Raw genomic sequence first — 13,884 nt, 5'->3', positions numbered from 1 at the left:
CTACCACCCACCATGCTGACACACACATGTGGGGACCAACATAAAAACGACGATAAAACAGTTAATGAACTTATCAATTCAGAGAATATTTAATATTAAGTTGCTGAGTATGTATACACACACACACACTCAAACACAACTAACTTGAAATGTCTTGAAATCTTTTAGCTCATAGATGAGAGAAATGTGTAAGAGTTTTCCCAAAATTTAGTAATTCTAAAACTTTTACCAATAATTCAGTGGTGAAATTACCAATAATGAATGGTGAAACTGAAAGAAACATCCCTAAATATTAAAAATAAAAATCAATTTTCAATTAGATGGAATTATCTACTCTCTATAGAAGACACTGCAAAATTTAATTACATAATGAACTTATAAGGGAATTTGCAGAAAAGAAATAGAAAAAAGTTCTTATACAGATACGTTTAGTATAAAGGAGATTGCTTGCTAAATATTTTAATGTGCAATATCCGTCAACCTAAAAAATTTTTAATTTGCTTTGATGTGTTTTTTATTCCAAATAAACATTCCTCTTCATACCTAATTTTGCATTTGTAATTATAGTCTTTGCCTTTAAGAGGGCCTCCTCAAATTATGCAAGCTCCGTACTCCACAAAATCTGGATCCACCTCTTAACAGGAGGCCGTGGAGAGGCAGACTCATTCGAATGTCTTGATCATGGGAATTTCTTGGGCAAAGGGTCTGCAGGCTTCAAGAAGCTTCAGCCATCCTATGCCAATGAATCCAAGAAGTGCTGGATTCCTTGGAGCCTCAGAGCCTGCCTCCTTTAGGATATTTTGTGAGGCAGAAGCGAGTCCTTCTTCCTAAGCCTTCCAACTACCCGCTAAATGATCATTTGGGCTGGGCCAGGTGGTCCCCCCAAATCCACACTGTGAGAAATCACTAGCACCTACTCCGCGGACGCTCTGGACCAGAACATCATCATTATGTTGATACCACCATTGGAGGATGACACGCGAGAAGAAGTTTTAATTGGTTTCTTCGTCTCCTGGGTCAGTAAGGACAAGCACAGCCCTGTCTTGCCTGATTGCGAGCTCAGAGACAGAACTTGTCACATTCCTTTCTGTCAAGTCGCATAGAAAACTAACCAGAGGCAATCAGCGGAGGGAACTCAGTGTCCCTGGCTAACCAAGACTACCTCAGTGGAGCCACTTTCAGGGATTCTCCGAAGGGTGGTTTCATTTTTTCTCCTTTTTAAAATGTGAAGCTATCTGGCACAGTTTCAACTCTCTGCAGCTGCATTCTCAGCACACACCTGGTTTCCCTCATCAAGTCTTCTCCAGAGTACTTGTCATTTAGATTTTTTTCAGTGTTGTCTACAGAAAGTTGCCACTGCAGAGCCCAGCTGTCATGGCTAGGCTTGCCAATGGAGATTTTCTGCAGCGGGCCCAAGATCAAAGCCACATCTTGCCTTGCCGAGGGAGGAGGGGAATCTCATGGTGTCACGTCCAGTTGCACAGGTCTGAAGCTGCTTCCCGGGTGAGAATGGGTATGTACCTCTCTCTGTGCTCAGCTCCAGGTCAAACGGCAGCACCTGTGACCATTGCGGGTATTTCAGCCAGAGCTTATCCTGAGAGAAGATTTTCAAATGCTAAACAGTCTACATGGCATATTTGATTCACACCCACATGTGTCAGAAATATTATCACATCCAGATAACAATTAAGAAAACTATGGTCAGGACTTCCCTGGTGGTGCAGTGGTTACGAATCCACCTGCCAATGCAGGGGACACGGGTTCGAGCCCTGGTCCGGGAAGATCCCACATGCCGCGGAGCAACTAAGCCCATGCACCACAACTACTGAGCCCACGTGCCACAACTACTGAAGCCCGCGCGCCTAGAGTCTGTGCTCCGCCACAACAGAAGCCACTGCAGTGAGACGCCTGCACACTGCAACAGAGTAGCCCCCGCTCACTGCAACTAGAGAAAGCCCACGCACAACAATGAAGACCCAATGCAGCCAAAAATTAATTAATTTTTGAAAAAAAAGATACTTCTAAAAATATAAGAAAACTATGGTCAAAGGTCACACAGTCTCTAAATGGCCGAGTCTATATTCAGATCTAGGCCCTATAAAATGACACTTCTCGTCATTTCCTAACACAGAAAGGAGAATTTAAAACACTGAAAAATGAGGGGTCATATGCTTTTGTGGGACATCATAAGGTTCTGTCATCCAGCTGTGCTCTGTACCTCAGTTGCTTTCAATTTGGGCTTATTCACTTAAGGCATCGAGGTTTTGGCTAACAGTTAAGGGTTCAAAGAACTTGTAAAGTTTTGGGGTGTTTAAGTGATTTCATACATCTATATAAAATGCCATTACAATCTCTCAACAATACTTCCAAATGTGTAATACCCAGTTTACAGGTACAGACCCTTCCCCAAGACGGCACGGTAAGTTGCTATGGGAACTCAAGTTTGGCCTTCTAACTCCACACACTGCTCTCCTTACCACAGCCCAGCTGTGTAACATATAGCACTATTCTTTCCTCCTGTTGGCACTATAATTCATACTGTCTCTTCACACATGTGCTTAAGCAAAGAGACACAGAAAATAAAGAAATGAAGTGTGATTTAAAATGAAGTCAGCTTATCACCTTTCCCCACCCACCCCCAAAGGGCAAGTGGGAGAGAATAATTTGATTGTGCAAAGGTTAACTATCTATATTTTCCTGACATTTCTGTTGCGCCCTTATTTAGGGTTAGTATTCAGACATGATATGGCTGAGACTGTCCATGCTCATGGGTGAGCAAGAAGGAGAGAGTGTGAGAATATGAGTGTTGAGGAGAGGAAGTCAACTCCATGGCCAGCGATTATGGGACTAGTCCAAACAAGCCAAAGGAAGAAGAGAGAGATAAGCTATAAATATGAGATGAAGAGGTAGACTGGGACAACCAAGCTCTTAGGTCTACCAGAACAGGACCCCAAAGCTGAGGGCTGAACAGAAGTGGAACAAAGGGCTGGGAGATCAAGGAGGAAGTGTGCAGCTGGGAAGGTGAATTGAGAAGAAATTTGCCAGATGCTTGGTTTGGGCTCTGGAATCCCTCTCATATTTGTTCTACATTTGGCATGTGACTTGCTTTGGCCATGGGACAGCAACATCTATGATGCAAACAGGGCTTTAAAAGTACTTGTACGTCAAGCTTTGCTCTTGGAGCATCCCTCCCACATGGAAAGGCCTGTGCTAGCCTGTTGGAGACATGTAGTCCAGCCAACAACCAGTACCAACCTCCGGATATATAAGCAAGGCCATCTCAGATCATCCAGCCCCAGCCGAGCCTCCAAATAACTGCGGTTGCATGAGTGACCCAAGCAAGACTAGCAGAAGAACCATCCAGCTGAGCCCTGCCCAAATAGCTGATGCACAGAATTGTAAACCAAAAATATCTGTTAATTTAAGCCACTAATTTTTGGGGTGGATTATTATGCAGCAAAGCTAACTGACAAAGCCCTAGTCTAAGGCATTTCATGGAGTCACAATAGCAATATGGAACCTCATAACTGTTGTAGAGCCTGGAGTATTTCCATAAGTAGGGAGGAGAGTCAGTTGGCTGAAAAGGTCAAGTCAGGAGTATAGGATAAGAGAATGGCATGTAGCAGCATGTACTGCTGCTTCTACCTGCCTTTCATTCTACAACTTCTTGGTCAAGTGCATGGGGAAGGTAAACCAATCTTCATGATCACACTGGTAGATCAGGGGAGAAAGAAGTCATGCTGCATCATGAAAAAGCTAACTAGTTATCTTTTGTATCTACTGGCAGTAAAGTACTTAACAACAGTGTAGTGATATAACTGGCCAGCTCTACAACTACACTTTGCCTTCTGCTGCAGTCCCTTTCACACCACCATCATTGCTCCCTGAGCATTACTGCTACAGATTGGAGAAAAGGACTGAACCATGGAAAAACAAGAAGCCTGTTAATATCTGATGATAGCAACACTGAAAACAAAACCGTTATTCAGTCCACCTTATTCCTTTAAAAATGAGAAACATTCTGCACAGCAAAGGAATGCACCAACAAAACAAAAAGGTAACCCACTGAATGGGAGAAAATAATTGTAAATAATATTTCATAAGGGGCTAATATCTAAAATATGTAAAGAACCCATAAAACTCAATAGCAAAAGCAAAAAGAAAACCAATCCAATTACAAAATGGACAGAAGATCTGAATAGACATTTTTCCGAAGAAGACATACAGATGGCCAACAGGTACATGAAAAGATGCTCAACATCGTTAATCATCAGAACCACCATGAGATTTCACCTCACACCTGTTAGAATGGCTACTATCAAAAAGACAAGAAATAATGAGTGTTGGTGAGGATGTAAAGAAAAGGGAACCCTTGTGCACAGTTGGTGGGAATGTAAATTGGTGCAGCCACTATAGAAAACAGTATGACAGTTCCTCAAAAAATTAAGACTACCATATGATCCAGGATTCCACTCCTTGGTATTTATCCAAAGAAAACAAAAACACTAACTTGAAAAGACATATGTACCCCCATGCTCACTGCAGCATTATTTACAATAGCCAAGATATGGAAACAACAGAAGTGTCTATCGAGGATGAATGGATAAAGAAACTGTGATACACACACACACTCAATGAAATATTATTCAGCCATAAAAAACAATGAAATCTTGCCATTTGTGACAACATGGATAGACCTCAAGAGCATTATGCTAAGTGAAATAAGTCAGACAGAGAAAGACAAACACTGTATGATCTCCCTTATATGTGGAATCTAAAACAACAATAACGACATCGAGACCAAGCTCATAGGTAGAGAGAACAGACTGGTGGTTGCCAGAAGAGGGAGGGGGTGATGGGAGTAGGAGAAATGGTAAACCGCTTTTTTGTTGCAGTTGTTTTTAGTTTAAATAAATTGAAAAAGTTAATTAATTAATTCTAAAGTGTATCCCTGTGCATTTTCAGTATATTCTATGCCAGGTTATGAAAATGAATCCTCTAAAATGGGAGACAGTAATGCTTAGTAAGTTCACATGAAGCATGAATATTAGTAGAATCTAACCTAATTAGACTAACCAGGTAATCTGCCAGGCATCAATATTTACTCAATACCTCTTCAATTGTCAGTGGTAATAGAAGAAAGCAATACTATAACCTATGTATTTCAGACACACTAGTATCCAACAAATACTTTCCAATAATTGGTTATTACATAAATCAGTGGTTGATCAAAAAAAAAAAAAATCACCCACTGATTCATCTGCAGACTGGGATTGCATGAAATGACATTCTCTCACAGCTGGTATGCCCTTCTTTTAATTGTTTTGCTCAGGCTGGTGCTAAAAGGAGCTTGCATTTCTCAGTACGTACCAATTAATACAACAGAGAAGCAGCCAGGAAGTGTGCTGAGTGAGAAGAGGAATTGAGTTTGGGATTAGCATTTGTACAGCATTTGCTGTACAGTCCTTGTGACTTCATCTGTGGGCTGTTAGGGAAGCCCTTCCCACTGTACCATTTTTTATATTGCATTCTTGACAATATCCCAGGGCAGAGGCAGCTGGTTTTATAGCTATGCAGAAACCTGCTTTGCTTATGTCATCATTGTACTTTGATTCCAACATACAAAAAAGTTTTTCACATATTCCTCTTTATGAGTTATTATGATAGGCAGGTGAAAGCTGTAACATCACACACACACAAAAATGCGAAACAGAGGCTCTGAGATTACTTGACCATGGCCACACAGCTAAACATGATTAAGCTGACTCATGAACCCAAGTCCAACAACTCCAATACTCTACAGTGACGTGGGACACAGGATATGAGCATTGGGGTCCATAGGAGGAACCATATCATCCAAATTCTAGTCTAATTATCCTTTTATTCTTAATTGATTTGAGAATATCATCCAGCTGATCATCCCAGACAGCTAAGGAACCCATAAGACACACTGACTGTAATAATTTTTCAAACAACAACTAGGAAACTTGGTTGACCAAAGGATAGGAGAAGAAAAAAAAAGAATCCATCAACATTTCAATATGATAAAGACCGATATTTACTTGTAGGCCTTCTCCTTCTAAGAAAGTGCCTATTATTAATGGACACAAATAGCATATTTTACTGAAAAAAGAAAATATTAACTTATGACTTACCATATAAACAGTGGCTAAAAATAATTGAGCAAATCATTCTTAAAGCTGACATAAACATATATGTTAATCTTAACATATTTATCTGGCTTTATTTCATACTCTATGGGAAAATGCCCCCATCCCATTTCTACTTCTAACTTACCATGTGAACAAGTGATTAAACCACACCAGGTCTCAAACGCTCCATCAATAAAACAAGGTGATTGGACTTCAAGTCTGAAGTAACACAGTAAAATGGAAAGAACTGTGGATCTGGCCACAGTTGAGACTGAATCCGGGGCCTCGCATCTTGTTAAATGTCTGGCTGTGGGCCTATATTTCACCTCTTTCCTCATCTAGGTAAATGGACAAACCACACCCTTCTCAAAGGGTTTGGAAAGAATGAAAAATAATACACTTAAAGTTACCTAGCATAGTGCCTGATGCACAGGAGTGCTCAATAAAGAACAGCTGATGATAATGATTTCTTCATCCCATAATCATTTACTGAACCTCAACTCTGCGCCAGACATTATTCTAGGTGTGAAGGATACAGGAGTTAACAAAACTGACAAAACTCCCCGCCTAAGCGAGCTGGCACTGTGCAGGCATGGAGGAGCTGTGTGGCTTACACTGAATAAAGGTTCTGATTCCTTTCTTAGCCTCACTACAGAAACCAGAGCAACTAGTCCCTTTGAGTCTCATCCCAGACTGCTAGATCCTCACCCATTTAAGGAGAAACCACACACTAGAATGGCTCTCCTCGGCCCTTTTCATCATCCTAGTACCATAAACACCACAGAGGGCAGAGCTGGGCCTGGGCTTCCCACTTATCCTCCAACTGAGCCCCTTCCCCCTTCTCTTTGGCCAAAAGCATTCCCCAGGCCTGCGCCAAAGCCTTCCAGAAACCTCCCTGAAGGCCAAGGTTGCTTGGCGGTACTACCCACTGCTTCCCACCAGAGGTCGCCCTCCCACACAAGCCTAAGCAAACAGAACCCAGCTTTGCCTTCTCGGCAGCAGTGACATTATTTTCTTTCTCTATTTTTATCTATTAAAAAGATTTCTTTACAGCCATAACTTAGATCTCTACACTAAAATGGAGCAACAGGAAGATATAATGGTGCATTTCACTTACGAATGACCTGTAATAAATTACTCCGAAGTGTCTCGAGTGCCAAGAGACAGAACGCTTTGTCTGCCCACGGACTGTGTTTCACCTGCTTTAATTTAGCTGACACATAAACCTCATTTGACATTTCGCAGGTATTTGTGGGGGGCGGGGGTGGGGGGGTGGCCTGCGGGAGGGGACCACTGCGGGGCCGGGCGGGGAGTGTGGGTGGCGGCAGAGACAAGGATATTTGGTTCTTGTTGAGGGTTAAGGTGTGGAGCCTGGGTAACCCTGGCAACACGAGGTCATCCCCGAGCAGATTGTTGTCCAAGATGAGTTCCTCCAGGCTCCCGAACGCGCTCAGTCCTTCCAGTGACCTGCAATGACAAAGGCAACAGGAAAAATGATCCTGCACTAAATCAGGGAGGCCATTATGAGCCGAAATAAATATTTTAACCTTCCCTTTCAGGACTGGGAATAGTTTGGGCTTGGTGCCTGTCAGCAAAGTGAATGACAAGAATTAGTAGCGGGAGCCGGGGCGGGGGCGGCGGGGGAGAAGGGGCCGCTGGCACTCACCGCATCCTTCACGCGTTGCCAACATGAAGGATGAGGGTCACTTAGTGAGTAGCCAGGATCCAAAACAAAGGGCTTCAGATACGGCCTGCAGGATAAATTTGTCAATGTCTTGTGCCTTCAGGCACCCAGCCTCAGCTGACCCTAACCTCCATTCCCAAGATAAATAACTCTGTCACAGTTCACCTTCATTCCCTGGACACAAATTTAAGTTGTCATCCATCATTCCTGCCCAGAAATATCATACCCCTCTTACAATAATAAATATAACTTCAAGTATCATTTCTTAGCAGTTCTCTACGCAGTCCTAGGAAAAGGCAAGGAAGGCTTCCTTTCTCTGCGTTCACCGCCTTTGACTTTTTCTCCCCTCTGCTTTTTTTCTTTACTAATCACTTAATTTGCTTCTGCCCAGTGTCCCTGTGGCTGCCTCAAAAGGCGAGATATCTGCGGAAGCACGGAATCACTCCAGTCTGAGTGGCTGTTTCTTTTTCTTTCATGATTTCTTTTTGTTTTTGTTTTTGTTTGGCGGGGGGAGGGGAGGTAAGGAAGGGGTTGAGGGAATTTCTGCCTCAAGCCTCCTGACTTGATGTTTACTGTTTTAATTTATGGAAAGTGGATTTCTCACTTCATTTTTTTGAAAAAAGTGCCGAATGCAGCAATGGAAATGTCGGGGCAGTAAAGACACAGGCATCGGAAAGAATTAAGTACCCGGCTCAGAGAAAAAAAAAGTATCGGGGTGGGGCGGGGAAAACAGCCCTGTTAATAGACGTAACTGAAAGTTAACTCTTAAGGTTAGGGGCACAGGGCTGCTGGGGGTGCAGGCAGCGAGGGGCAGCTGTGCGCATGTGCCTGCCCGGTGCACGCAGATGGTAATTACAGAAAGCTGCCCGGTGGAGAGACTCACACGGCCACATGCTCCCAGCTCGTTCACCTGCCAGACCCAAGAGCTGTGCTGAGCCTGCACAGGCTGACAGCTGAGCTACGACGCTGACCAGAGGGTAGACCCGCACAGGGCTGCCTGCCTGTTCTATAAAATGTAACGAATCGGGGAGATGCTGTCTACGCTATTTATGCACTTACTGATGGCCCTGCCATCACAGACCCTCCTGCTTGCGTGTGCAATGCCGGTACATGTGATGTGATTGTTCAGTGCCTGTATGTGTGGCGTGAGTGTGAACTCGAGCACCAGACCTTTCTGAATACATCCATCTCTCCCTTGTGGGACCTGTGTCAATAGGACTCCAAGATCAAGAGGAGGTGAAAGATGCCTGGTGAAGAAGCAATTCAACCCCCAGACTCCACTGGGCCCAGAGCTCCACCAGCAGCCCCACTCCTGCCCCAGACCTCCAGGTGGTCCCAGCCACGGCCCAGCACCCAGACCACGTCTAATCCCGTAACTGACACTACTTGCGCCACAGCAGGGGGGCAATACCGCATACACTTGGGGTCAAGGGTCAACAGGGTCACCAAGTTCCATTTCCTCCTCCTCCTCTCTCTCCTTCCTCATGTTTCAGGAAGGCAAAACAACATTTATACACGTATAGTCAGGAAGGTCTGGGGTTTTACTTCTGTGCCATCATTTACTTGCAGCCTGAATTTGGGCATCTCAACAACCCCCTTGAGTTCCCTTCTTCTATGTTGCCCCAGCTCACAGGATCTTACAGGGAATACGTGGGAGAGGACTAACAACCTATTAGCAAATACTGGTTTCTTTCTTCTCCTTCCTCATTGATTTTTCTGGAAGCCCTGACCTTTGGTCAGGGGTGTGTGTGTGGGGGGGTTGTTCAGGATGCAGGGGGCGGGCAGAGGAGGAGATGTGCAAAGGTGTGTAGTAAGTGTGGCTTCAGCACGGAAACTTCAAGCTTTCTTGAAGTCCCTTCCCCTTGGGGGTTACTGAGTGCTGATCCCAAAGTGTTCAGGACTAGCCCCCGTTTACCTCAAGGGGAGTCGTGGCCACCTCCCCATCAGGGCACCTAATGGATGGCTAATCGGTCCTTTGTGCACAAACATCAGCTGGGCTCTGGTCAAAGGCGGCATCCAAATACACGTTGTCCCGGAGTTATGTTATCCAAATATAATACTTTTATCATGAGAATCAGCAAAGGGTTGGCAACTGGCAAGCAGAAGAAAGCTCCCTTCCAAGAGTGCTTCAGGGGAGGCATAAGACAAAATGACACCACGTGGTGAGGACAAAGCCGGGAACACTAGAAGGAGTGCCCCCAGAGATGCCTTTCCCTCCAGGGTGGGCTCTGGGGCAGAGCTCAAAACAGGAGGGAGACTTCAGAGAGCACTTGGGAAGCTCAGCCTCAAATCCCCTGTCACCTGTCTGGTTCGAGATCCTTTTCGCCATGTCATATTGTTAGCTGCTCAGTTAAAAGGCAGGTTACGGGGGGTGAGGGGATTGCTAATTAATAAATCCCTGTCTTCATGTCATCGCTGGGGTGTGCACTTGGTGATTTAATCAGCTAAATTCAGAGCTGAGGGATTGGAGGGGCAGGAGGCAGAGAGCGTAATGAAGGATAAAACTGGAGGGGAACAGGATTTCTGGAGCTTGGCTGGCATGTGGAAGGCAATAAACAGATGCTTGGAAGGTGCTTTTAGTTTTTACTTTTAAAAAAAGTTTACTTTTGTGTTATTGCTATTGTTGTTGCTGCTGCTTTCCGGGAAGGAAGACGGGGAAAGAAATTATGTGGGTCAATCTGTGAGCTCATACCCCTAAATACAAGATGCCTGCAAAGAGACGTGTGCTATTAAATTAAATGACAAGGCAGAAAAGGCTTTAAGCGTCCACACAGATCTATGCTGTTCAAGGGACAGCTATGGTAGCTACAAGAAAAAGATGGCAGGACTGGAATTTCTCCCCTATAACCTTGTGCGTGGACAGCACCCCAGACCCAAGAGCCCTGGTGGAGGAAGTGAGTGTCACTCCAGGGTCACCCACCAGCTTGCTTGGCTGTGGCTACAAATGCCTGAGGGGTGGGCTGGGAAGGCGAGGCAGGCCTGAGTGCCACGGCCAGGGGCTGAACAGGGAGGGCAAGGCACAGCCAGCTGGAGAGAGGTCTTCCCGGCCCAGCAAGGAGATGTCAAGGGCAGGCAGGGAGACCCGGTGTGCGGTCCGATCTGTGGCAGGTGGTTTGCTCTGGAAACCTAATCAGCACCTCCAAAGTGCCCTGCAGGCTGCCGGCCTCCGCTCCACCAGCGGGAAAGCTGCCCATTATGTCACCCACAGGTACCATCTTGGTTACCTCGTTCGCAGGGCTCCGGCTGGGCTCCCCCAGGAGCCGCTGCGGCTGCCGGAAGAGTCCCAGTGCCTTTTCCAAAGTCACATCAAAATGACAAAACATCACAATGCATTCAGCTCCAGCGGATTCAAACAGAGAGAACTTTTAAGTTTCCACTGTAATTAACCCTATCCTCGTTAAGATAATTATGATCAAGCTTCCTGTCAGAGTTAATATCCCAGCATCATTGCCCGTGGCTCCCTCTCTGCCTTCATTAGCTTACAAAAACAGTGGTGCTAAACAGGCCCCTTGCCCTCTGCAAGTCAGGCCAGTGCTGTGAGCCTCACAGAGGGAGGGACCTCAGGCAGGGCAGCAGGGCCTCCTGGAACCCCGATCCCTTCTGCTCCTGGGTGGGCGCACACTCAGTGGTCTCCATCCTTTCCCCAAAAGTTGTCAGAACAGGGAAGGAGAAGGGCCCGGACCAGAGCAGGGCTGGGAGGTTTGGGCAGAAGAGGTATTCAAATGTAGCTCCCCCTTCCCCAGCAAAAAACCAGCCAGGAAAGCCGTCAGAAGACACATCCAGAACTCCCGGTTCAAGAACTGCCCATCTCTTTCCTGGGGTACAGGCTACGGTCAGAACTAGACCTCTCTGCCCTCAGCTCCCAGCCTGTAGCGGGGATGATAATTTTGCCTGACATGAGATGGGCAGGGAACGGGGAGACAGTTAACCACAGACCCTGAGAAAGAAAAGTATCTCTTTGTGGAACCAGAGTTGCCTCAAATCCAGAACCGATTAAGAAAAGAAGATTTCTGCTAAGGTCTTTATCTACTCCCTCTGTGATATCTACCTAAATATCCATATACATATTTTTAACTGAGAAAATGGAGAGGCCGTGGAAATCCTAGAGGACCCAACCCATATATCTGATGTCTGCCACACTGGCTAGTTCTGCAGACCTGCTCAGGCCAGCCACTGCCTGCTGTGTAACAGTCTTTCTGCATGACTCCTGTCTGCCCAGCTCCCAACAAAAAGGGATCTCAGTGCAACCTCCGAAATACCTAGAAAGTTGTCAAATGCACAGTAAGGGCTCAATGCCTTTCAGCCAACTGACTACTGATTAGCCAGGAGCCTGTGAGTTGCTGAGTAAAAAGCTGCCAATGGCATGGCAAGGGTAGGACAAAGAGCAGGCCTCGGGGTGACCAGCCAAGGGCTAGGAGGGCAATCCCTCAATCTGCATTCTTTCAGGGGCCAGAGCGCCTCCCCTCTCTTTACCCCAAGGCCAAGCGACTGAGAATAGGCAGAAGTGACATTCGGCAAGTCTGCCCCTGTATACCAGTATTGGTTACTAAACTATTTCAGTAATTCCTTACCAATTGGTAAAAAAATTGCAGCTCTGAGTACCCTGGGTGTCCCACCCTGTTACCCTGGCCACTCCCCAGAGCTCCCAGACCTTTCCACAGTTCAGCAACTAAGTGGTTAATGTCCCTTTCACCCTCATCACACGGGGCCTTCAAGGACCCTGCTTCAGCCAAGATCTTTCTGACTGGTCAGTGCAGCTGTTAAATAATTGAAACATTGCACTTGAGAGCAGAAATAGCAACTTGTACACTTTACTCCTCCCCACCATGCCAAGTACAGTGTCTGGCACACAGCAGGTTCTTGTTGAATGTCTACGCACAGACTTACAACAGAGGCCATGACCAAAGCTACAAGGACAGGACGGACAGCACAGAGCTACACATGGGGAATAAAGGAAGAACTATGAGAATAGGAAAATTGTGATATGACTGCTTCCGTCCCAGAAAATGGCCCAGTGGCACAGACATTTTTAGAAAGGCTGCTCATCTAACCAATGAGCGGAATCCTTTCTTTCTGCCATAAAACATTTTTTATATACTATTTAAATGGATATATATATAACTATAGATAGTACATAATATATAGTATATTACTATAGATAGTATATACTATAGTATGTCACTATACGTAGTGTTATATGTACAGTGGGCACTATGTATTTTCTACATATTTTTCTGTCATTCAGGTCACCTAACCAGGGGTATATGTACAAATAATGATATAAATCAACTGTCTATATGGTAAGTATATCAATAGAGGATGAATGTATCTTTAACAATTAGGAGAATGTGGAAAAGGCTCTAGGCTATGTAAGACAGTGTATAGTGACACCATGTGACAGTATATCACATGGAATTTGTCAAAGTCACTTTCAAAGCCCTATTGAGCCCCGTCAGGATGGATGATCCCTGATCTTCAGAGAATAAAATTCAAAAACGGTATAAGAGATCTGAACCCAAGACCAGTCAAAAATCTAAGGTAGTTAGCTAGGTGTTTGTTAACTCTATGTGGGATCAAGTCCAAAGCCATCATGCACCATACTTAATAACAGTTAAAAAAAAAAAAACTGTTAAATATGATTCCTCAAGAATTATGGAGAATGAGCAAGGAGCTAGGAGCCCAGAAATGAGCACCTGCATTTCCAGTTATTTGAAAAGGGAGGTAAAATTCTATAAACTTCAGATTGATAAGTTCATAAACTTACCTACATGGAATTCTAGTCAGACTGTAGCTCTGAGGAGCCATTATTTTCTTGTCCTATATTATAGGACAAAATAAATCATGTATGTGGATCATGTAACCCTTTTCACTTTTGCTGCCAGGAAGCTCAGAACTAAATTGTGACCCAACTGTAAAAAGGCAGTACCCCATGGTCTCTATATCTGCTTTCTAACTTCACTGTCAAGGCTTATAAATATTTTATAGACTATCTATATATTGTTTTTTGTTTTACTAATTCTAATAAGCTAGCTAAAATCCTTTGTATAA

General features: G+C 44.7%; 1 protein-coding gene and 1 long non-coding RNA gene across 2 annotated transcripts in view; one reads left to right on the top strand and one right to left on the bottom strand.

Moving 5' to 3' along the window:
- The window catches only part of LRMDA (leucine rich melanocyte differentiation associated), a 1,312,323-nt gene that overhangs the window by 711,763 nt on the left and 586,676 nt on the right, over nt 1-13,884 (bottom strand). Inside the window, exon 3 of the mRNA XM_082408834.1 lies at nt 7,493-7,619. Within this exon, the coding sequence (XP_082264960.1) occupies nt 7,493-7,619 (127 nt within the window). The remainder of the gene's footprint in view (nt 1-7,492; nt 7,620-13,884) is intronic.
- Nucleotides 1-13,884, top strand: part of LOC309604599 — an 807,304-nt gene that overhangs the window by 230,297 nt on the left and 563,123 nt on the right. The gene's annotated exons all lie outside the window — the stretch shown is intronic.

Source organism: Balaenoptera borealis (genome assembly GCF_965194805.1).
Source record: "Balaenoptera borealis genome assembly, chromosome: 10".
In the NCBI taxonomy this organism is placed as follows: Eukaryota; Metazoa; Chordata; class Mammalia; order Artiodactyla; family Balaenopteridae; genus Balaenoptera; species Balaenoptera borealis.
This window is presented reverse-complemented; position numbering and strand designations above follow the sequence as displayed.